This window comes from Grammomys surdaster, unplaced genomic scaffold (assembly GCF_004785775.1).
Source record: "Grammomys surdaster isolate TR1022 unplaced genomic scaffold, NIH_TR_1.0 223, whole genome shotgun sequence".
Taxonomy (NCBI): domain Eukaryota; kingdom Metazoa; phylum Chordata; class Mammalia; order Rodentia; family Muridae; genus Grammomys; species Grammomys surdaster.
In genome coordinates, this window is record NW_021604668.1 from 2,982,810 (window position 1) to 3,008,244 (window position 25,435).

General features: G+C 42.5%; 1 protein-coding gene across 1 annotated transcript in view; it reads right to left on the reverse strand.

Annotated features, from left to right (window-relative positions):
* Nucleotides 1–25,435, reverse strand: part of Ptprn2 (protein tyrosine phosphatase receptor type N2) — a 732,192-nt gene that overhangs the window by 446,017 nt on the left and 260,740 nt on the right. Inside the window, exon 4 of the mRNA XM_028773201.1 lies at nt 385–487. Within this exon, the coding sequence (XP_028629034.1) occupies nt 385–487 (103 nt within the window). The remainder of the gene's footprint in view (nt 1–384; nt 488–25,435) is intronic.

Here is a 25,435-nt window from a genome sequence, read left to right on the forward strand (position 1 = left end):
CAAGGTCATGAGAGCAGTGTGTGTAGTCAAGGTCATGAGAGCAGTGTGTAGTCAAGGTCATGAGAGCAGTGTGTGTAGTCAAGGTCATGGGAGCAGAGTGTGTAGTCAAGGTCATGAGAGCAGTATGTGAAGTCAAGAGGAATTCTTATCCATGTTTAGTCTTTAGAGGAACTTTCTAAAGATAAGCTTTGTTTGCTGAAGTGTTTATAAGCTGGAGCTGCAGAAATAAACTTTGAGTCTTGACCGGAATCATGCTTGACTCCACTCCTTGTGTCAGTGTGTTTTCATCCCCACTCCCCCATTCATGTTTCAGATTGACTTGTACCTGCAGGCTGGGTCAGCTATGGCTGGGAACAAGAAGAGGCAAGCCATGCCCACACTTACCTGGCTGGGCTGGAAGGTTCCCCGCGCCACAGGTAAGCCTTGGGGAGGTTCGCAAGCTCCTGGGCGATCACACGCTGGGTATAGTCATCTTGCCATGTGAAACCTGTGGAGAACCACACGAACCTGTGAGGCCACGAACTTGCAAAATGTAGTTAAACTCTTACTCCAGACTCCTACAGATCCCTTTTCTTCAAAAAAATAAATCATGGGGGTCTTGTGAGGTTTAGTAAGATCTCCTTTAGCTTTTTTAAACCTCCAGATACAAACGGCAGTCAGTGCTTTGTTCCATTGTTTTAAAAGCAGTACAATGGGTGTTGGCTGTGGCTGTCAGACAAAGAAAACTGAAACCAAGAGAGACTTTTGTTTAATGTCAACCTCAGTAGGTTTACCTGCGGCAAAGATGCCCCCATTAACAATGTGGATGTAGTTGTCCAGCATACCTGCCATCCCACCTTGCTCAACACACCCACTGTTCTGCTTACCTGGTTTCCATACCACACTGGAACAACTGTTTTCCCTAACCCATCCTGCCTGAGAGCCCAATGTTTGGCTGGATAGGGTTACATTCTTGTGAAGCAATTACTGTGGATTTAATGTACTAAATCTCAGAGCCAATTACATTATATTTACACTCAAATGTTGTGACAAAGAGCTTTATAACAAGGGGAAGCAGTTATGAAGGCAAAAATCCATGCGATTGTGCATTAATTACATGCACTGTGGATCACATGATAATTATGCTCAGAATTACCAAATAACTCCCAAGAATAATTATTATGCAATTTGTACATTTTAGATCTTACGGTAACGCTTTCACACTTAGAGCTACCCCATGCAATTATCCATAATTATCTAATCACTAAGCATCACATAATTACAGAGGTATATTTTTACGCTCTGTGCAAAAAACAAGTTACAAAGCCTTCAAGTCAGGACAGCTCTGTGTATGTACATGTTTGCATACATGCGAATGTGTATGCATGTGTGTTCATATGTGATGATCGTGCATATGAGTATATATGTGTACACATGGGAAGGTGTGTGTACACATTTGTGTATGTGTGCATATTTGCATGTGCATGTGTGTCTAGTATGGTAATGAACTCTAGAGCATACATTCTGGATGAAAGTACAGAGAAGTGGTTTTCGTGAACCTATTTAAACATTTTTAAATGCAAATATGAATAGTTAAAGCTTACAGATGGCAAGAATCAAATGGCTGGCACATCCTAAGTCCCAGGAGGCCCAATGATGAAAATGCCAGGAGGACTCTGGCTTCAGCCCTAAGTCCTTCAGAGCATCTCTCTGTGGAAGGTAAGTCACTGCAGGGAATTCAGCCCAATCCCTGTAGCTTGCAGTGTTTGGTGGTGAAGGCATCAGAAAATCAGATCCTTGGCCAGGTGTGCTTCTGAGTCCCCCCCTCTGTCCATTCCCAGGAGCATTCTCAATGGAAAGCACTTTGCAATGTTAACCCAACAGCTAGCATTTTGGGTTTAGAAAACAAGCGTATTTTAAACATGCTATTCCCCAAGGACAGTCTTTCTATTAATATTTATTAGGCAACAGATACTTGAGAGCATAAAGAAACTTTGCATGAAAAAAATTTTCATTAAAAATGGCATCTTCTGAGCAGGGGAGATGGCTGGGTTGGTAAAGTGCACAGCTTGCATATTCAAGGGTCTGTTTGATCTACAGAGCCAACATTTAAAAAGCTGGGCATGAGAGCACATGCTTGGAACCCCAGAATTAAGGAGGTCAAAAGAGGGATTCCTGGGGCTCACTGGACTGTCTACCAGTCAGGTTTCAGGCCAATGACTGACTCTGTCTTTAAAAACAGGAGAAGTTGCTCCAGAAAAACAGCACCCAAACGTTGTCCTCTGGCTTCCTTTGCACACACATGCACAACATGTACACCTACACATACAGACACATAAATCCATGCACATACTCACAAGCACATACAAGTAGTGTTTTAGATCTAAAGAGCACACTGCTTGAACATAGTGCTGCATGTGCTGAGCACTGTGACAGGGCTTCAGGAGCATGATGATGGCCAGGGTGCAGTCAGTTGTATAGGCAGTCTGAAAGGGATCTGGGCCCCAACGTAGACTTCTAAGCTTTCGTTTGAGCAAAAAGTAAGTGTGTGATGGAAAGAGCATCACTCTGAGCTACCAAATAAACAAAGTACTCTGGAAGAGAACACCCACCTGCATGAAGGTGAGAAATGGTCCATGTGCAGGAAAGTAGAAGACTATATTTCTCCTGTTCATTAACTAACAGCTTCTAGCAATCATAGATATGGAGGGCTACGGATGGAGAGAACTAGTTAAAAAGGAACCTACAGCAAAGCTTCATGTCCTTTCTCTATGTGCCCAATGTGAAGCTAAAGACACCAACCCATAAATGCCCTGGGTACAGACAAAAAAAAAAAACCCTCTGAGGCCAGGAAAGGACATCTCATAAAGACCAAAGAGTATCAGACAGTGATGGGCTCTACAAGAAAGTATAGTCTTTCAGTCCACCATCCTGGATGGGAAGCCTAGGATTACTTCCTCCTATACTATGATGAAGTGTCTCCATATGACCACTCAACTTATCCTGCACCCACCCGTAACATATGGTAGAACTAGAGGCCTGAACTCCCATGCCTCCCCACCCTCAGATGCAGAAGTATTCAGAGGTATCCTGACCTCTGTCACTAACTGCTTCCTGTTAGTTCTCTACCCTATCTCACAGAACAGCACCAGTTAAAGCTGGTCAGAGCACAAAGTTCAAATAGAACCCAGGCTCTCATATGAAAATAGCACAGATTTCCACGGGATGTAACTGGTCCCACTAATATCCCAAGCAAAATGAAGGAATACCAGTGCTGGGATGGCACATGTGGCAACAGTCGGATGAAGGTCTAAAGAAGCCATAGCTTCAGTCTGAAGCCCTGTGTGAAATAAAGGATAAAGTGGAGAGGCTCAGAAAACACAGGGTGATATAAACACGGTAGAAATGGAAGGATTATGATCAAAGTCGACAACAAGCAAATAGTTCTGTAGGTAAGCTTCTTAGGATGAAAGGGCAAGAAGAGTCAGTGAACTGCAAGATGGAGCTGTAAGTATCACCCAGTCTCAACAATACTGGGCAAACAGTAACAAGCCCAGAAGTCTCTGGGGCTATCTCTACCATCAGTGCCATGAGAGACTCAAAGAAAAGGAGAAATATGGCAGGATGGAAAAGGCACTTACAAAAGTGAGGGCTAAAAGTGTCTCCATTTAGACAACATACATAGACTTAACAATTAAAGAAGCTGGGGCTTCAAGGATGGCTAAGTGTTTAAGAGCATTTGCTGCTTCTCGAGAAGACCAGAGTTCAGTTCCCAGAACCTACATCCGATGGCTCACTATTGTCTGTAACTCCAGCTCCAGAGGATCCAAATACAATGCCCACATCTTCCCTTTACACACATCCACTTGTGAGACACACATATATACATATAAATAAAAATAAAATAAATCTTACATATATGTGTGTTATGAGCTGAAACCTAAAAACTAGAAATTTCTTATTTAGAATTTTTTTTAAGAACCTGAGCACACCTCATGCATAGCTGACTACACATCTTCCAAGACTCATTGTGATGGTTTGTATATGTTTGGCCCAGGGAGTGGCACTATTAGGAGGTGTGGCCTTGTTGGAGTAGGTGTGTTACTGTGGGTGTGGGCTTTAAGACCCTACTCATAGCTGTCTGGAAGCCAGTATTCTGCTAGCAGTCTTCAGATGAATATGTAGAACTCTCAGCTTCTCCTGCACCTTGCCTGCCTGGATGCTGCCATGTTCCCACCTTGGTGATAATGGGCTGAACCTCTGAACCTGTAAGCCAGCTCCAATTAAATGTTGTCCTTTATAAGACTTTCCTTGCCTTGGTCATGGTTTTTGTTCACAACAGTAAAACCCTAACTAAGATACTCACGATCATTAAATTTCTGAAAACCCATAAAGAAAAAGTCTTGATGCTGCTCCAAATTATCCCTTACCTATGTGTGAAAGGTCATTCCAATGACACGATTCACCATCAGAAGGTAAGTCACAAGGAAGCAGCTCATTCTCAGGTGCTGATAGAAGTGAAGCCTCTCCCTAGCTTATGAATCTATCAGCCAGGCAGGAAGAACTGATTCAGATGAGGGGAAACATGTCTGAGGCAGTCGGGAGGGCCTACTGAAATGAGGGTAAATAAGACACTCTCAAATGGAGCAAAGTGAGTTTTCACTACTGCAGAAGGCAAGCTCTAAAAGAACCACTATGTAACTGCTCAGAATACAAAGGAAGGATGGAAGAAGGAAATGGAGCATAGGAGACAGGGAATATGCACAGCTCACATTGCACTGCTTCTCCCATGTCAAAAAAATAGAATTACTCCAAAGAACATTCACACTTTCCTAAAGGTGGGGGAAGAAAATGCTAGGCAACTATATTATCAATAAGGGGGTATGCCAAGAGACATAAACAAGGGTAAAGGATAACGCCAACAAGCTGCTGTAATCCATCTACATGCCACATAGTATTTCAAGTAACCAGGTATTGAAGATATACACTCTGAAGCACTACTGATAAAATGTAATCAAAGGAAAGTAAAGAAGACAGATACATAAATTGAAGGGAAGCCAGTTGGGTGTACAGTTCAACACTATCACACCTTCTTAACCTGTGTGTGAGGCTCCGGGATTACTCAGCACTGGAAGAAAGGAAGAGGAGTAAAATAGGAAGGGGGAAGGGCAACACTGAAGCCTTAAAATGTCAATCGTTATATTCAATGTCAGTACAATAAAATATAACAATGAGAAAATATTTAAATACTCAACTTTATACTACCCGTGTAAAATTTATAAGAAAATCATATAGAATGAAATCAGGCATGCGGATAAACACTACACCATGTAAGCATTAAAGGGCTGCACTCTGGGCCATATCAACATCATTGGAATGAACTTCCAGAGTAGAGGTTGCCAGAGACAGAACAGGGACATACATAACGGCAGCTAATACACAGAAGACATACCAACCCAATACTAATAACTATGTGACAAACAACATACTAGCAGGGTATGCAAGGCAGAAATTATACCTAAAAAGGAGAAACAGATCAATCTACAATATCAGAAGCAGGTTTCAAAATCACTTTCTTAGCTAGACTTTTTCTTCCATAGACAACTAAACAGAAAACAAGCAGTTCTGAAGCAGCCAACAGAGTAATTGATGAACACTTTTGGATCATTCTACCCATCAAGAGCAGAACACATCCAATTCCTTGTAGAAAGCACACTGCAGCAGACCATATCCTGAGCCATGGAACAATCCTAGTGAAAGCTGGACAGCAGACTCATTGTGTTAGAACCACACTGAGCCACATTCAGTGTGGCTCTAACACAGTGAAGGCACACTAGAAGTCAGTAGCAGGAAGATACTGGAGAAATCCCAGGCTTGGATATTATACATATGTATAAGTAACCCATAGATCAATGACAATCTGAGGAGAGAAATGAATTGACCTGAATAAAAAAGAAAATGTAAAGGCATATACATGTTTATGGTACGCAGTTAAGACAGTTCAATAAGGAGAATTTCTAGCATAAATGTTTACATTGAAAGAGAAGAAAATTCTCCAACCAGTAACATAAATCCCACATTGAGATTGACATAATGAACAAATAATACACTCAAAGCAACAGTAAAGAAAACAAAGTTAGTAAATTTTAAATTAGAAAAAAGAAAATCTGACAAGACTGAGAAAAAAAGAAAAAAAAAGATTGCAGATTGCTCATATTATCAATGAAGTGAGAGATACCAGATGTTGCAGACATCAAGGCAGAAGAAGCAGAAGGGGGAGGGGGAGTAGGAGGAGAAGATGGAGAAGAAAAAGAACGAGGAGGAGGAGGAGGAGGAAGAGGAGGAGGAGGAGGAGGACAGGGAGAGGGAGAGGGAGAGGATGGAGGAGGAGGAGGAGGAGGAGGAGGAGGAGGAGGAGGAGGAGGAGAAGAAGAGAAGAAGAGAAGAAGGAAGAAAAAGAAGAAATAATAAACAACTCCACCAAGATGAACTTAGTATTGATGAAATGGACTAATTCCTCAAAAACACAAATAGCCACAATTCATCTATTTTGAAAGAAATTATTTGATTAGATGTGTAATTATTAGAAAATTTAAATTCAGTATTAAAATTCTTCCCTCAAAGAAATATATAGGCCCAAAAGGTATCACTATAAACTCTATAAAATGCTTAAAGAATTAATATGAATTATGTATGAGTTCTCCCAGAAAATATAAGGGGAAGAAACAGTTTCCAACTCATAGAATATTATTCCATGACTGATATTACTCTGGTAACAAAGGCAGAAGAAAGTAACCAAAACCCAAAAGGACATGCACAGTATATACTCACTTGTATATGGATATTAACCATAAAATACAGGATACCCATACTACATGCCACAGACCCAAAAAAAGCTAAACAAGAAGGAAGGCACAAGGGAGGATGCTTGAATCTCCCTTAGAAGGGGGGATAAAATAGTCATGGGAGGCAGATGGAGGGAAGGACCTGGGTTGGAGAGGGAATGGAGAGGAATTCAGGATCAGATATGGGGAGAGACAGGAGAGATGGCCAGAAGGCCATGAAAATGAACGGAAATCTGCAACTAGCAGGGGTGGGAAGGTGTGGGGCATCTCAAGGATGTACCAAAAATACTGGGATCGGGAAGGCACCCAAAAATCAATGGATGTTACTTTAGCTGCGACTCACAGCACTGGGGACATGGAACCTGAAGAAGTCACCTCCTCTAGCCATGCAAGAAGTCAAGTAGAGTTATAGGGACACCAACCCACCTACAAAACTTTCAACCCAAAATTTATTCTGTCTACAAGAAATGCAGGGACAGGAAATGGAGCAGAGACTGAGGGAATGGTCAAGCAATAACTAGCCCATCTGGAGACCCATCCTATGGGCAAATACCAATCCCTGAAAGTACTTATGATACTCTGTTACGCTTATAGACAGAAATCTAGCATGGCTGTCCTCTGAGAGGCTCCACTCAACAGCTGACTCAGATGGATGCAGAGACCAATAGCCAAACAGTGGATGGAGCTTCTGCATTCTTATGGAAGAGTTGGGAGAAGGATAAAGTACTCTCCCTCCCCAGGGGATAGGAATTCCACAAGAAGACAGAGTCAACTAATCTGAACCACTGAGGCTTTTGGAGACCGAATCACAAGCCAAAGAGCATACAGAGGCTGGACCTAGAACTTCACCCACATATGGAGCAGATGTGCAGCTTGGTCTTCATGTAGGTCCTGAACAACTGGAGCAGGTTGCCTTGTCTAGCTTCAGTGGGAGAGGAAGTACCTAGCCTCACAGAGACTTGATATATTGGGGGCAGGGATATGGGAGGAGGCTCCACCCTTTCATAGGAGAGAGGGAGAAGAGGTTAGGGGAAAGATTTGTGGGAGGGGGTGACTGGGAGTGAAGGCAGTGATCAGTGATGTAAATGAATAAATAAAAATAAAAAGACACTTATAGCTCAATCTCCATCATGAGTGTAGGAAAGAAATGTCATTGACCATATCAGCAAATAAAGTTCAGCACTAATTAACAAGAGTGTAATGGGCGTTTCATGTGCAGAAGACACTGTTCCCAATACTCACCTGCAACTTCTGGGTCTTTTATTTTCTCTGCTCTTTCTGTGATGTTCTCTCAGCCTTGGAAGGGACTCTATAAATGTCCCACTTAGGGCTGAATACTCGACATTTACCCTCCAGTTGTGAGTCTCTGAATAAGCTACTTCCCACTGTGAGCATAAGCTTCTCTGAGGGCAACACTAACCTACTAGTATAAATGTAAGCACTTAGCAGATTGTTTGACACTGTGTCCACTTAAGAATTACAGAGTAGTAGCACTGTAGGATCCAGCTCTCTCTGTATATGGCAACAGGAAAGGGTCCACACTAAAAACTGCACATTGTCTACGTCTGTTACAGTGAAAGCAGAGGCAGGATATTAAAGGCCAAAATGGCAATGTATGCGGCACTTAGGAACAGGAATAAGAGAGCTGTAGTTGAATAAGAGATAAGAGGAAGAACGGGGCACTGAGCCAGTGGTGGAAGACCAGATGCTGTCTGGTCCCTAATACTTGAGGGATACATTTAAGGCACTGATGTATCTTTCTTATATCCTGATTTCTGGTGCATCTAATTGTGACAGACTAAATCTTAAGCAAGATTGGCTTCTAACAAGCCCCAGCCTAGTTTAGGAAAGATGATCCAGACCATCATATAGACAAGGAGTTAACTAAGAACAAAGGCAGCTACTTCATGGCTGTGAGATCATAGAGGATCTAGTACAACCAAGGAGATTTTAGACAGCTGCTAGGTCAGAGGGAGTAATTCAAGACAGTGACTAACAGCTGGAAAGTCAAGTCAACAGTTAACGAAGCACAGTCAGAGATGGACAAAGGGGGCACCTACCACCCCTAACTGGGGTACATGGGCAGAACATGATCATCTTCTAGTTGAGATAAATGGACATGCATAGAGGGTGTGGGCCCTCCATTGGCTCAGCTCATGATAGCACAAACCAATCTCAATATGGATTACTCAACTTTTGTTTGGTTTCTTCCATAGACAGAGGGGTTCCAAAGACTTTTCCTTTTCTCAGAAGCCCTTCCACTATTAGAAGTTTCTCTGATTTTCCTTAATTTTTCACCTGTCTGTAATTCTTCTGAATAAAGTTTCTCCCCCTCTGTATAATCCCATGAGACTTCACATTTTGATCTTTGAGGTATGAAACAATGAACTCAAAGCTATTGTCTTGAGTTGACCTTTGGTGACCTTGAGTTTGAGTGTCTGGCATCTTAGGACCCTGTGTGAAGGAGATCTGAAACATTTCTCTTGTTTTGTGCACTGTAACTATTGCTATAGGACAAGATAAGCAAATAAGGAGGTATGAATATCAGAAGGGAAGACAAGAACCTGAACATAGCTCGATAGGACATGGTCTCGTGTGTGTGTGTGTGTGTGTATGTGTGTGTGTGTGTGTGTATCCATAGGACATTTTTGTCTACTTGGAAGTCACAAGGATCCTGCAAAAACAAATCATGTGTAAATAATATCAAGAGACATTGAAAGTAAAAGCAATAAATACATGTTGTATCAGAAGTGTTTGTAGTTGTCTAGGGACATTGCTGAGCTCATTTTCTTGGAACAGAAAAAAAAAACTGAACTTCTAGAAAAGATTGAAGACGAAGCTGTGAGAAAACTGAAAGTTAACTGCTTTATTCCTCCAGGATAGGAGAGGTCCTGAGGCTGGGAGTTCTCTAGTAGGTGCTGGCTTGGGTATTTTATAGGGCTACTGGGTTCTCATGTTCCTTTCCCGTACTGGTCCTGTTTAGATACCCACCCATGCCTTCCTGCCATTTTTGTTACAATGTCTTCTGGGAACAAGAATTTCAGGATTCTTTTCTACTTTCCTTGTCTATCTATATCCATCTAACTAAACTTCACTGCATGTCACTCGAAAATTAAATAATTGTGTTTAAATCTAGCAAAACATATAAGACTCATATGCTAAAATTTTATTTAAAAAATATGAAAAATAGGAAGTGTGTCATGTCCATAGGCCTAAAGCTCCAACATTTTGTAGATAAAACAATAAAAGCTTATATGGAATAGCAATTTAACCAGAGTAGCTTTAAATTGGAAAAAAAGAGAGAGAGAGCCATGTAAGTCACTATAGGGCATCATAAATCTAATTATATTGGCATAATAATACAAATTATATTTACTTGAAGGATAGACAACATAGTCAACAAAACAGACTGGGAAACACAGAGATAGACCCACATAAACAGGTCCAAATGATTTTTTACAAAAAATATTTTCAAAAATAAGTCCATAAAAAGTTGCCTCTCCCCATATGCCATGCTGGAGTGATTGGACATCCACAAACAAGACTAGAGATCCCACTTCCAGTATATGTACAAATAAAATAGACCCAGGGGCATAGATATAAGTTTAAAAACTATATAATCTCTTGGAAGAAAAAGAGATCACTTTCCGGACCTAGGACTAAGTCAAAGCTCTTAGACTTGCACTGAATGCCCATTTAAAAACAAAAACAAAAAACTGAACAATTGAACTTTCTCAAAATCAGCCAAAAGCTCTATTGAGGGTGTAAAATGAGAAGAGCCAAGTGGGAAAGAAATCACATGCACTAGGGCCTGGAGTGGAGACAAAACTCTCAAACCAAACACTGAAAACAAACCAATTATAAAATGGGCAAGAGACACAAGGAGACATTTCAGTGCTGAATCTCCACAGATGGAGACTAAGCACATGAAAAGATTCTCAGCACTATTGGCCATCAGAGATATGCAAATTAAATCCACAATGAGATATCACTCCACACCCACCAGAACAGCTAAGATAAGTAACAGGAACAGTGCTGAGTTCTGAGAAGGATTTCGAAAAACTGGATCACTCTAATTTTCTGGTGGGAATATAAAATGAACATGTACTTACTATGCGACCCAAAAATGGAGTCTCTGGCCTTTATCCCAAAGAAAGGAAAGTGTGTATATATGTGTTTATGGATATGAACACTTAATACTGTTTATAATAATAGTCAACAAAGTATAAAAATACTGTTTATTATAAAAGCTCATTTGTGAAACACCACAGATGGCATGGGTAAGTGAAGGGTTAATAAGCTTTCAGTGGTGTACACAGATCATGGAATACTATAAAGAAGGCCTTATCTGCCATCAATGAGAGGGGAGGCTCTTGGTCCTGTGAAGGCTCGATGCCCCAGCATAGTGGAATGCTAGGGCAGTGAGGCAAGACTGGGTGGGTGGGAGAGCACCCTCATAGAAGCAGGAGGGAGTGGGAATAGGATAGGAGATTTGCAGAGAGAAAACGGGGAAGGGGGATAACATTTGAAATGTGAGTAAATAAAATAGCTAATAAAAATTTTAAAAATTTACAAAAGAATTATCTGCAATAAAATTAAATAAAAAGTAAATGAAATATTTTTTTTTAAAAAAAAGAAAGATAGAAATGATGAAAGAATGTTTAGTATGAACTACAACTCGGGTGAATCTCCAGGAAGCTTTGTATGGTGAATGCAGAAAGATATCCTACAAAAGGCTGCCTATTGGCTGATATCATTTACATAACATATATAAAACCTACCCTTGTGTTCTGTACCAGTCACCTACAGTGTGAGAACAGCCACAGTTCCTGATTTACAGTTTATAGCACAGCTTAAACACATGTTCACAATTAACTAGGATCCCAGTCAGAAGGTGTTAAGAGATGAGAAATCAATAGGCAAACTGTTAAGCAATAGAAGTGAAGATTCCAGCTGGGACTAGAAAGTTAGAAAGATCCATAAGGGAAATATGAGCTAAGGCTAGAAAGAAACAGAGAACTCTAACAGAGCTAGGTCAAACAGCAGTTAACCAGCCTAAGGAGATGTGTTAAGGGACTGACATCTGATGTGGGTGACAACAACAACAGAGGAAAGGGTGGGAGGCAGTGTTCTACCAAGAGGCTGAATATCACATCTCGAAGTTCTGGACCTTATGGCATGCACTGGGGGCAATTGTCACATTTGGGGTAATACAGTGATAATACAACTGCACCTTAGGAAGACAATATTATAGTTTATTTTTTTTAATTTTTAAAAATTTTTATTGGATATCATATTTACATTTCAGATGTTATCTCCTTATGCCATGCTCCCCCACCCAGGAACCTCCTATCCCATCCTCCCTCCTCCTTGCTTCTATGAGGATGTGCCCCACCTCCCCCCCATTCCCACTTCCCCACCCTCGAAATCCTCCACACTCGGTGTCCAGCCTTCATGAGACCAAAGACATACTTACCCCAAACTTTTTCTTTTTTTTTTTTTTCTTTTTTTCTTTTTTTTTTTTTTTGAGTTTGGCAGGTATTTATTAAAGTCAGAAAATGCAAATAAATTTGAATTGCTTAAAACAACATTAGCTATAATACATTATCTTTTTATTATCATTATCCTTTTGAACTACATATGATTTGAAAGGTTCCAAAGTTCTTATCCTGCCAACTGAAGAAATGGATTTCCATAAACCTTGTTCCATGTCTTCATGACAATACACTCAAACTCTGAATGTAACCACAAAATATGCAGTGCAAATGTAGAACTTGTTGATACCAATCCCACCATCTTTTGCTTTCCAAAGCAGCTGTACATAAAGCAAGAACCTGAAATGCACCTGCTTGATTGAGTTGAGTTCCATTGGGTTGTCATATAATCCTAGCTCATGGAAGTTGTTAGTTTGCCTTCTGTGTTTTTCATTGCCAAGACAACATTTCCCAACTGAACAACACATAAAAATCGTGTCAGGAGTGGAGCCTTTAAATATATGTTGACCTTAAGTGACATGAAAGAACATTTTAAACTGAGTTAAGGAAAGGTTGAAAGAGTTTGGAGAAGCAGCGAGAACGAGCCTTCTTGGCAGAGTTGAACATACAACATGGCTCCTAGCCTGAGCTTTGGCTTGCCAACCTGCCTCTGACATCCATGCTGTGGTATGACTGTTCCCCTGACTTGGAGCCCATAGCCTGTGAAGTGTGGGTATTAGGCCATTGGAAGTGAGAGCAAGGAAACACAAAATTAAAAGATTGTGGAATGAAGGAAATGGGATTCCCTTCAGAGACAAGCCTCTGATGAGTCATGTGCTTTCCACGACCTCTGGCTATGGTCAAGTCGAAAGTCCTTTCTTTGAGCCATCTGAAGGACAGAACAAAATTTCCCACAGGAGTGCCTCAATATGGAAGATGACTTCAAATAATGTACTCCTGAGGATGGGACCATGCCAAGGAGCCCTACTATGAAAGATGAATGATCCCAATGAATATCCCTACTAGGGTAGGATAATATTAACAAACTCTGCTGAGAAGCCAAGATAGCTCCATTTTTCAACTGATTGGTTCCCGAGTCCTCTGGCCTGTGTTTCCACATTCACTTCCATAAGTTCATAGGAGCTGTGTCTACTACTTTCCCAGTGGCTTTCTCCCAATTTAGACACCTCTCCTGAGGTGCCCACATGGACCAATGAGATGAGCATAGATATAGCTTGGCTTGGAGCTAGTGCCCAAAGCATGGTAAGTCCCTTCTGCTTGGTGGTCATATCACTCTGCAAGTCCAGTATCATAGCTGTCCCCACCTGATTCATGGATGTGGGGTGGACACAAGCTGGGGCAGGCATGCTGAGTATGCCTTAGCCAAAAAACAACAAAAAAACAAAACAACAACAACAACAAAAAAAACCTCATGTTTGACAGTGGTGACTGGCACAAGATATTTCTCTATCCATCCAACCAATCCTTAGTGACTCTACCATGGGGTTCTAAGACTACAGAAAATGGAAATTCTCTTGTATGGGTTGCTATCTGTGATAGATTGGTTGATTCACAGACAGATTAGACTTAGATACGTATTTCTCCTAAGATTTATGGAACACATGGAAAGCATACATTAAGTTAAAATCAACATTTAAAAGAAGAGCACTTTTGATGTGGACAGAACAGTACATGGAGGCTCCTCATGATCATGCAACACTCTAGTGCTGAGAGGGAGACAGAGGCTTCAGTGACAGGCCCCAAGCATAGGTCTTTTCAGAGGTTCAAGTTGGGAATGTCCTGATCCCAGACTATACTGAGAACTGCCAAAGTGACCTGTGGCAAGTCCAATCCCTCTGGCCAGTGCCACCTTATATCTTGGGGATTGATTTCACTGGGGCAGTAGAGAACAAAAAAATGATATGTGTAGAAAAGCTGGGATGGGGTGGGCCATGAGCCCTGATGGAGATGCACCAGCAGTCCAGGAAATCAATGCATTCATTACATACAGCTGAATCAGAAAACTGGTTTATTATACAGAGCTGGGTGAATAAGCAGGTTTATAATGTACTTCTGAACAAGGAGGTGAAATATCTAATCTTGGGGGTGCACAGTCACTGTAGGGGAGCAGTCTCATGCTGTAACCATCCTAAAGGAGAAAGCCGTGGTTGATTATTTCTGAATAATCTGTCAGCACCCATATTTGGACCAGGGGAAGGCCTTGTCACTGCGATGGGTCTGTAGAACTGGCATTCTTGACATGGCTATTCCTGTGTCAATGTATACATTCATTCAGGACTTCAACACTACTCCTCAGACAAGTGTCTCTACCACTGAATACAGAACTGTTTTGAGGGCCTCTCATTCTGACAAATGTGTTGTCTCAAGGAAGAAAGGCCCTTTGGAGAGATGGAGGAACATCTGGAAATGCTGACAGGCGGTTTGAAGAAGTGGGGAGTGCAAGAACAAGCATTTCACACTGCGTGCCTGTACTTGTCCTCAGAACTTTTTAAAGTGGGACAACCTACATTCTACAGAACACACTTTATTTTTGTTTTTGAACTTTGGAAAGGACTGACACAGAATGCTCTCGCAGCCAAAATAATATGGTTGTGTTGGTAATTCATCTCCAACGAGCTAACAACTAAGGCTACCTCCTGCGTGCTGGTGAGTCATGACACAGAGTAAAGAACAGCAAATTTAAGGACAATAACCCAACAGTGAATGCTTAAGGAACAGGGAAACGTTTCTAGAAGCAAGAATTATGGGCTAGGAGAGGCAGGCAGCAGGGAGTGATGGGGTGGTTCAGTAGCCAGAGCAGCTATTTCTAGCATGAGGTGACTCCAGAGGGAACATGTCAGCATGTAGACAGAGCATCCTCCTGCATTGCCTTCCCCTGATCAGCCTGGGTAGAAAGGCTCTGGTCATACAGTAGCCATCGTGGGGGGGAAGACATTATTCCGGCAGCTGGCCGGTGAAGTCAATAGCTTGGTGGGGGGGGGGGTAGAGTCAGAAGAAGGTTTTCCATACATGTGTGGGTGCTCTCCTGTATGGAAGGTCACAAAGATCAGGAAGAGAAGAGAAAAGGGAGACACTACCTCACAGAGATGAGGAAGAGGGAGGTTGTGAACTGTATTTACAGAAGAGAGAATTTAGGCCACGTATTCACTGCCATCAAGGAAAAGAAAGGGGTTCCGACCTGAAGGGAAGGTACCACTGACCCCTGCTCCTAGTCCCCCCACACTGCACATCCCAGGGACCCAAGAACAGGAAGAGTGCTGACGTCACTATCACCATGACAGCCACTGCAGTGCAGTGACAAAATTGTGCTTATGAATATAACAGCACTCTGCTTCTGAGAACACAGAACTGGAGATTTCTGAGAGAGGAGGAAACATGTCAGACCCTAGAAGGCTTTGAAACAGAATTCTAAAACCAGGGCTCTCAGTTAAATCCCAGGAGACAACAAAGACAGCATGAATGCCTGTACCACAGTCTAAGAACCGAAACCACCACTCTTCCCCAGCAGAGGCCCTGATCCTGGCCTCAAAAAATAGAATGTCTGCTTCCCCCTGAACAGAGTGGCCAGCCTGCGAGTCAGATGCAGCAGTGCCATGGTTGTGGCTACCCAGAGACAACCAAGCTGTGAGAGAGACTTATTTAAATCCAAAATCTAAGTGTTTCCAATGAACTTATAAATTTCAAAAATAGTTTTTAAATGGACAAACTAGAGAACACACACATGCAAATATACCACATTAAATGTGTCCATGTTTACACACCACCCACATACACACACACACACACACACACACACACACACACCAAGTACACAAATGCACATGCACCTGTATACACCAAACTGGAGAGAATACAGATTTATAGAAGAAAGCAATACTTTTCATAAGGCACGTATTTCCCATGCTGAAACTCAATTTGGATTCCCCTGTTTCCCACCCCCTGTTGTTTTAAGATTTGATTTCTAAGCCACAGTCCTAATATTTCCTCTCAAATAGATACCACCCAGTGCTGAGCACACTCATTTTAAGCAGTTATCAGCTTACTTTTCTAACTGTGCTGTCATGAAAGGTGTCTGTAACCAATCTGCTGTCTGCTAGAGCAAAACCAATCATTCGTTTGTCTTTAGAGTTAGTGTGTGAAAGTTTTCCAAAAGGAAAAAAAATGCAAAATCACTGGCAGGAAATGACACAGGATTTTAACTCAGCTCTCAGGAGTACAGAGAGTGGGAAAGTATAAAATGGAATTCAGGCGGCAATGGCTGTGGAGAAGGGTTCTGGCCCTGTGGTGCTTCACACATCCATAAACTACATAGAACCATGGAAGTGCCATGCTCATCTTTTGAGAGAAAACACCTGACATCTGATGGAGGTCACAAAGAATACGGATATCTTACTGGGATCTTGAGTCAGGAGCCTAGAACCAGGCAGGCAAACTGATACAAAGACTGCCCTTTCTCTCAGAAGGACACATCCCCCTCATAGCAGCATGCCGTCCACAGAGGGCAAACATTCACGCCACAGGACTCAACATGTAATAAACAAAGCAAATTTGCCAACTATGAAAAGCTTGGAACCAGAGTCATTGCAGAAACACCCATGTCTGTTAGTAGTCCTTTAGTGGGGACCCAGGACCACATGAGCAGGATGGCTCCTAGGGGAGTGGGCAGACAAACACGTGTGCCATATCAACACACCAAGGCCAGGGCAAGACGAATCAGCCATACTCTGGCCTCATGTTACACCCTTATCTCTCTGGAAATGAAAGGTCCAAAGCCAAGAACTCCCTGTGGTCTCCCTAAGTGAGGCTGTGGGTTACCATAGTAACTAGCACTCATCCCTAGTGCTGGCCACAGGTGGGATCACTCAGATCCATGTGTCTGACAGGTTTTCTGGTCCATTCTCTCTACTGCAAAGAATCAGAGCAGGAACAGCACATGCCATGCTGCCGCCAAACCTCTAGATGCCAATTACTTGGAGGGGGAAAAATCATCCCTGCGCCTCTGGGTAGAGAGTGGTGTCACCATTTAGACAGCTCAGTGAAAAGCATCAGACCTGTATTCATTTCAGTCCAACCTGAACACATTGCTACTAAATTATTTGTGGGCTATTGGACGGTATGTGCTCCACGGGGACTCCAGAGCTGGAGGCTGGGACCCTCTGCTCGCTCTGCCCTGGTTATCACAGCAAACAAGGGATGTGTCTCTACAAAGTATCACAGACTTGACAGGAAGTCTCACCTGCCTGCCTCAAGTGCTCTTGGCTCTCACAGCAGCTAGAACAAGACAGATTCTTTGTGATGAGCAAGGAGTGCTAAGGACCAAGGAAGAGATAAAAACCATCAACTCAGGGGTGGAATAAAATAATATGCAAGTCTTTATAACAATGAAGTTAACAGAACCAGGGCATAACTATCATCTGCACCATTTATCCCAATCACTTAGAACATAAACATCCCTGGGGTTCCTAATGAAGGGACTGTGCATGCTGGGAACAGGTCACCTGCAGGGGGAGGGGGTGGGAGGGAACATGCCATTTTATTTAAGAAGCCCAACTGGCTTTCCTCTACTCCTAGGCTGCCTAGATAAAAGTAGGTTTGGTTCCATGTTCCCCAACCCTCTGTCATGTAGCCAGGAACTAAAGCCAGTGGGGAAAAAGAGATTGGACTCAGTTATACATTCCAAACCAAGCTAGATTTATATCCACTTTTTAAAATACTTATTGAGCACTAACCACGGGGAAAATGAATGCAAATGTCTTCTATCTGGGCTGATCTCATTTTTAAAATCTGAAACCTAGAGACATTCTTGCAAAGCTATGGAGAACTAGGCAGGAACTCATGAGCCTGATGTCTCACTTTCACTGGTCAGCCTTTCTTTACAACTTCCAGCCGTACCACAGGGCACTACACTACAGGAATTGGTAGGGTATTGGTACACAACAAAGAAAGCCCCCGTCCACATGGGCATGCCACAGGGAGCCATGGACACTGCTCTGGAAGAACCTACCAGAGATCCTCAGGTTGCCATTCCAGAAGGCCTTATCCTTTGCTGAAGGGCTTTACCATCACTGGAGGACATTGGTCCCATCTCTTTGCCAGGCTGTCAGCTTATCACACCTTCTTCTCTAGGGAGTCTCTGAGGTGTAGTCAGCAAGCAAATAAGAAAATGGTGTTCTGCGGTAGTGAGGTGTCCAATATCCCCACAGGGGAAGGGACAGAAAACAGGTGGACAGAAGAACAGAACCATCTGAAAGTGCGTTGGGCTTGGATGTTCGTTGTCTTTCCCACATGGCACACGGCAGACACAATGATGCAACTGCCCAGGCTCTTAGCCCTCAGTGATACTACCTACCAACAAGCTTTGGGTAGCTGGGATAGAGTGAAGTCATCTCTCCTCCCAAGAAAAGGAAGACTGACAATTTTAGTCCTACACTCTGTCTAGACACCCACATTATAGCAAAGCAAAGGTTAAGGCAGATTGTTACATTGCTTGCTGGGGAACACTGGGGTGCAGAGCTGATCTTTTCTTTCCTTCCAGCCCTCTTTTCTCCCAGTCCACCTCCAAGAATTTTCTGTGTCTGAATCCCTTCCATTTCAAATATATAATATCGGGAACAATACAATTCTTCCATGTGAGGTTGCCAGATGTGATAAGACACATTCGAGGATTTCTCAAAAGACTCAGGCAAGCACACAATGATATCTTCTGTTCCACTGACTTTCATCTCATATCCCAGGGTAGGTGTATTCCTATGAGGCAATGAAGATGCTTCTGGAGGGAGAAGCTGCACATTGGTGTTGACAATACAGGATAGAATGGCCCTTGGTATATGTTCTCCAAATGTACAAGGACAACTCAGGCAGATACAACTGAAGTTTTTCTCAACAGCTGCCAGTGGCAACCCACAGGAAACAGTGTTACCATGAACCCCAACTTCCACAGAGCAGCAGAGTGCTCCCAAGACTCCTGAGAGGTTACTTCGGCTAGCCTGTAACTCCTGCCCTTGGCACAGTCCTAGAAAATATTTACCCCTAGAGCAAGTGCCATATAGCTGCCAATTCTGTTAGACCACATGGATCCACAAGATACTTATCCTATATTACAATGTCAATGGAAAGGGCAGTAGCTACTTCCACATCTTTGTGACCAACATACCAGACAGAAACAGGTCAAGAAAGAAAAGTTCATTTTGGTTCATGGTTTTAAAGCATTCCGGTCTAGGATGGTGACAAAGGCATGCTGGAGTCCTCAGGTAGCACCACAATGGAACAGGAAACAGAGTAGGTGCTGGGACCCAGTGCCAAGTAACCTTCAAAGACATATGCCTAAAGACCTCCTTCCAAAACCCAGGATGTACATGCTAAAAGATCCACAGCCTTTAAAAGAGTGTCAACAGCCAAAGACAGAATGCTCAACACATAAACCTGGGGCCAGCAAGGCTGGTTATTGGGTGTGGGAGTCTGAATCACAGTGGCCCCCATAGGCTCATATATTTGAATGCTTGGTTGGCAGGACCTAGTATTTTTTTTTGAAAGGACTAAGAGGTATAGCCTTGTTGGAAGAGGTGTGTGACTGGGAGTGGGCTTTGAGATTTCAAGGATTCAAGCCAGGCCCACTGTCTCCTCCTGCTGCCCTTGGATCCAGATGTAGAACTCTCAACCTCTCCAGCACCATGACTGCCTGTGTGCTACTATGCTCCTTGCTATGATGATAATGTACTAAACTTCTGAAAGCAACAGCCTCAATTAAATGTTTTCTTTTATGAGTGCTGTGATCACAGTGCCTCTCCACAGCTTAGAACACTGACAAAGGCAGTGAGTAAAGGTGAATATTGCCAAGTCTGATGACCTGAGTTAAGTCCCAGGAACGCACAGGATATACAGAGAAAATTAATTTTCACAAGTTATAATCTGACCTCCATATGCATGCCGTAGTGAACATGTATGTACACTCAGACACACACAAATAAATACAACAAAAACATTTATGGAAGTGTCTAAAACTCCATGACTCTTTGCAGATATTTCATCTTCAGACCATACAGTTATACACTCTGTCCCCACAGGTTTCTAGTCATTTCATAATGCAAACTACATTCAGTCCAAGAGTCCTGTAGTAGCTGGGTTTGTGTCAACTTGACACAAGCTGGAGTTATCACAGAGAAAGGAGCCTCCCTTGAGGAAAGGCCTCCATGAGATCCAGCTGTAAGGCATTTTCTCAATTAGTGATCAAAGGTGGGAGGGCCTCTTGTGGGTGGTACCATCCCTGGACTGGTAGTCTTGGGTTCTATAAGAAACCAAACTGAGCAAACCAGGGGAAGCAAGCCAGTAAGTAACATCCCTCCATGGCCTCTGCATCAGCTCCTGCTTCCTAACCTGCTTGAGTTCCAGTCCTGACGTCCTTTGGTGATGAACAGCAATGTGGAAAGTGTAAGCTGAATAAACCCTTTCCTCCCCAACTTGCTTCTTGGTCATGATGTTTGTGCAGGAATATAAACCCTGACTAAGACAAGGCCCCCATAATTCCTATACCGTTAAAAATATTCGACACTCACAATCTCTTCTGAGACTTGACGCAAGCTTTGACTCATTGTAGTGGTTTGAATAAAAATGGCCTCCATAGGCTCTTAGGTAGTGGCACTATTAGGAGGTATGGACTTGTTGGAGGATGTAGTCAGAGGAGATGGGCTTTGAGGTCTCAGGTGCTCAAGCCACTCCCAGTGTCTCAATCTCTTCCTGCTGCCTGTAGATAGAGATGTGGAACTCTCAGCTCCTCTCCAGCACCAAGTCTACCTCTGGTCCACTCTGCCCCCACCCATGTCGATAATGGACTTAACCTCCGAACCAGCTTCAGTTAAATGTTTTTCTTTGTAAGAGTTGCCATGGATATGGTATTTCTTCACAACAATAAAAGTCTAAGACACTTGTGAACTTTTATCAAGAGAAAGGTATGTACTTTGGTTATTCAGTGACACAAAGTGAACACAAAGAGGGGAAAAGAATAGCCAGGAAAGATTGAGTCAGTGCAGAATAGAAACCCACTAGGGCAATCACCAAGTCCTGCAGATGGATGTCACTATGGAGGGCATATGGCATCATTATTGGAGCTCCAACATGCTTGGGCAGCCCAGTTCCTATTGTTGCTGCCTAAGCATGCATAGCCTCTCTCCATTATATATATGTCTCTCTCAACACTTATATGTGTTGTCTATAGTTTTTCTTAGACAGTCCTACACCCTGGGATTTATACCTCAACTAAAGATGCAAAGCTTCATGCATCACCCTGACAGTGCTGTACATTGCAGCAATATAACAATATAACACAAGCAATGTAACCCAGATACATACTGCTTGGCCTCCTAAGAATTCTTTGAAAATCTTGGTATAGTCCTCCCTGACCCCAACATTCCTTATGTCTCCAAAACCAGTACCACATGAACAATACCAAGTTCTGCAGAAATCTGGAAGAGTAGCTGGGACCCTAGAAGTGTGGCAGTAGTTGGTACTGAATGCCCATGTGACTATACCTGGAAAAATCTAACCAGCCTTGTTTGAGAGGGGAACACCCATCTACCCACTTCTCTCTTGAAGGCTTAAAAATAAAACAACTTATTTACTTTGTTGTTATGTATATCATGTGTACAACTGGTACAGATAGAGTACCCAGAAGAGGGAATCAGATTCCCCAGAACTAGAGCTACAGTTGGCTGTAAACCACTATGTGGGAACTGAACCCAGGTCCTCTAAAAGTCCAGCAAGTGCTCTTAATCACCAAACATCCATTCAGTCTCATTTTCTCTCTTTTTAAGGAAAAATCTTTCAGACAGGTTTCCTGATTTTACTCCCTGGAGCCTTTGTTGGGATCTTATTCTCAGGGTGTCTTGCCTGTTCTCCCAGTAAAAAGTGTGTGGGTTTTCTTCAATAGCACCAATGGCTCTTAAATGCAGCTGATTCAAATGCATTTATTTGCACTCCTTCCTTACCCAAACTGCACATTATTTTTCCAGTCCTTCTCTGCTTTTTAGTTCTGATTGTCAATAAAAACCTTGCTAAAATAAACCAGCAATAACCTCACCAAACCCAACACTCTGCTATCTTGAAACTCCCTACTGAGTTAATTGTCCATGACTTGAATTCAACCTTATTCCAAATCTCAGGGCACGGCCACAATACTGACAGGGACACATTAAGAGAAGAAAGATCTTGTTTCATGATTTCAGAGGAATTTAGTCCATCCTGGCAGGAGAGGCATGGAGAAAGTGTGATGGTGGAAGTACGTGTAGGTGGAAATTCCTCACATTCTCAATGGGTCAGGCAGCAGAGAGAACAAGATCAGAAACAGGGACCAGGGAGTTAGTGACCTGCCAGGCTCAGGTGACTTGCCCCCATCATCTGGAGTCCACTTCCTAAAACTTCCACACCTGTCCAAATAGGCCCACCAGCTGGAAAACAAGCACTAAACTGAGGCTATGGATGACTTTTCATATTCGAACCATAACCAAATGTCCTAGTGTGTTGTCTGTTTCTGTTCTAAAGACCATGACAAAAGCTAAGTTGGAGATTAAAGGGTCTATTTCAGTTTATAATCTATCAGGAAGAGAAGTTATGGTAGGATGCCAGAGGCCAAAACTGGAACAAAATCAAAGGAAGAACACTGCATACAAGCTGGCTCTCCATGGCTTGCTCAGTCTGCTTTCTTACACAACCTACAACTGCCTTCCCAGGGCTGGCACCATCTACAGTGATATGTTCCCTCCTGAATCAATCTTTAATCAAGAGAAGTCTCTATGGACTTGCCTGCAGAATAATCTGATGAAAGAATTTTCTTAGATGAGTTTACTTCTTCCCAGATGTGTCTAGGTTTGTGTCAATTTAACAAAAACTCCTTAATACACATGTATCTGCAAAGCATGTATCTGTTGAGAAAAGTACTGCAATTGCTCCTCAGATGGTGTTCAACACCAACTCACAGCTTGGTTAAGAAGAACTAGCTTTCATTCTTTAGGTTCATCATTCCTGGTCCACTCATGTGCCCATACATGCTGAATCTCTGGTTAATTCTTATAGCCCTGTCATACCAGGACTTTTGGAAATCTCTGTCATCATACAAGATCACTAAATGATCAGAGGCAGTGTACTGCTCTTAACTCTGGCTGCCTGAACAATATGTTTCTCACAGGAAGGGTGAATTCCTACAGTTTCTACATCACTTCCCAGATCCCCAGGTAGCACACACCCCAGGTAGGCTCCATACCAACATGAGCACTACCTGCAACGGTTGTGAGAAGAGCCCACTGACCATTCATCTATGAAACAAGAGGAAGACATTTGTTATGGCAAAAAGAATGGCTAGCCCATGGGGAGCTGAAGGCTATAGAAGCTTCTCATCTCTTGGTATGTTTGGATAAGAAAGGCTTCCAATAGCCTCAGACATTTGCACACTCCCACACCCATACCCAGAAATATTGCCTTCTGTGCCTTCTACTGAGGAAATGAATCCCTCATTGTCTGCTAAACCTGCAGTGATTTTCTTTAAAGGAGATGCCAGGCAAGCCAATACTGATGTCCTTCAGGGCCTACAAATAGTCGTCTCTATACCTATAAGCAGACTTAAGACTAAGCAGGCTCCTAGAACCACACTACTAAAGATCTTAATGAGTTTGCTACTCCATTCAAATAGAAAACTGAGAAATGTGTATGGGAATGGATTTTAAGGGTGTGGGATAATGGTTGAAGGAACATGAAACTAGATCAGCTCGAGTTTATTGATGTGGACCCTGTGAGTTCTATGTTTAATATGGAAGCTCCCAGTTTCAAAAAAAATGACAAAAGTCTGCTTGAATAGTTGGCAGAAGCATTAGTCAAAAGATGGCCTACGAAAAGAAGAATTGGCAATGACTGATATCCCTTGCCTTAATGTTGATAAAAGGATTTTAAGGCTCAGGGAAATTGCAATGCTAGAATGGGTACGCTGTACAAAACCTAATCCTCCACATTAGGAAGGCCCAGAAGACGTCTTTCATTAATCCTCTAAGGCACAAAATGGTGAAAGAGTAACAAACACATTTGAAGAGCTTTGGTTTTGCCCTTTTCCTTGTACCAGACCTTAGGGTTGAAAATGATGATACTGAGTTGGATGAATTAAATGCAATGGGTTTAATTGGGCCCTTAACGTAACAGGGGCCAGGTGGTAGCACCGAATTGCCAAAAGAAAGATGATCATAGTTACCATAATGGGCAGCATAGACAAAGCAACCTCCATAATGGCCTGACCCATAATGGGCAGCACAGAAAAAGTGGATTTTATAATGGCATGACTCATTCGGACCTTTGGTATTGGCAAATCAATCATGTTGTTTCTGGCATGAAATAGATAAGAACCCTACTACATTTTTGTTTGAGCTGTGTAAGCAGAAAATTCTCAAGCAAATGAAAGGAAGGTTCCTTTGACCCATGGTAAAGGGAATCTCAGCCCATGAACCAATTTCAAGTTTGTACTCCCAGAACTCTTTGAATGAAGGGACAGCCAGGTTCCCTGAGGAAGAACCTTGATAAAATACCTAAAGGCTCTACTGTCATCCTTTCTCAGTACCTCCCCCAAGGACCTACATCCTTTCACAAGGGTAATTATATACAGAGAGCAAGGAGACAATCAGATTTTCTGGGGTCTATTAATATAGTGAATACTGTTCTGAATTGATGTTATTTCTGGGGGATCCCAAGGAGCACTGTGGCCCTCCAGTTAAGGTAGGTGCTTATGGAGGTCAGGTGACTCCTGATTCATGAAGTTTTGGCAGAAGTGTGAATCACAGTAGGTCAAACAAATCCATAAACTCATCTTATACTTATCTCCCCAGTCACAGAATGCCTTATCCACTGTTGCTGTGTTTCACACAGGATTGCTTCTGACCAAGGTAATCACTTCTCAGTCAGAGAAGAGTGATTGTGGTCCCAGGCTCATGTAATATACTGGTCTTACCATGTTCCCCACTATTTTGAAGCAACTGGTCTGATAGAAGCATGGAATAGCTTTTTGAAGACAAAGTTATAGCACCAATTATGTTTCAGCAGCCTGAAAGACTGGGGCAGGGTTCCCCTGAAGAAGTATAAACTTTGAGA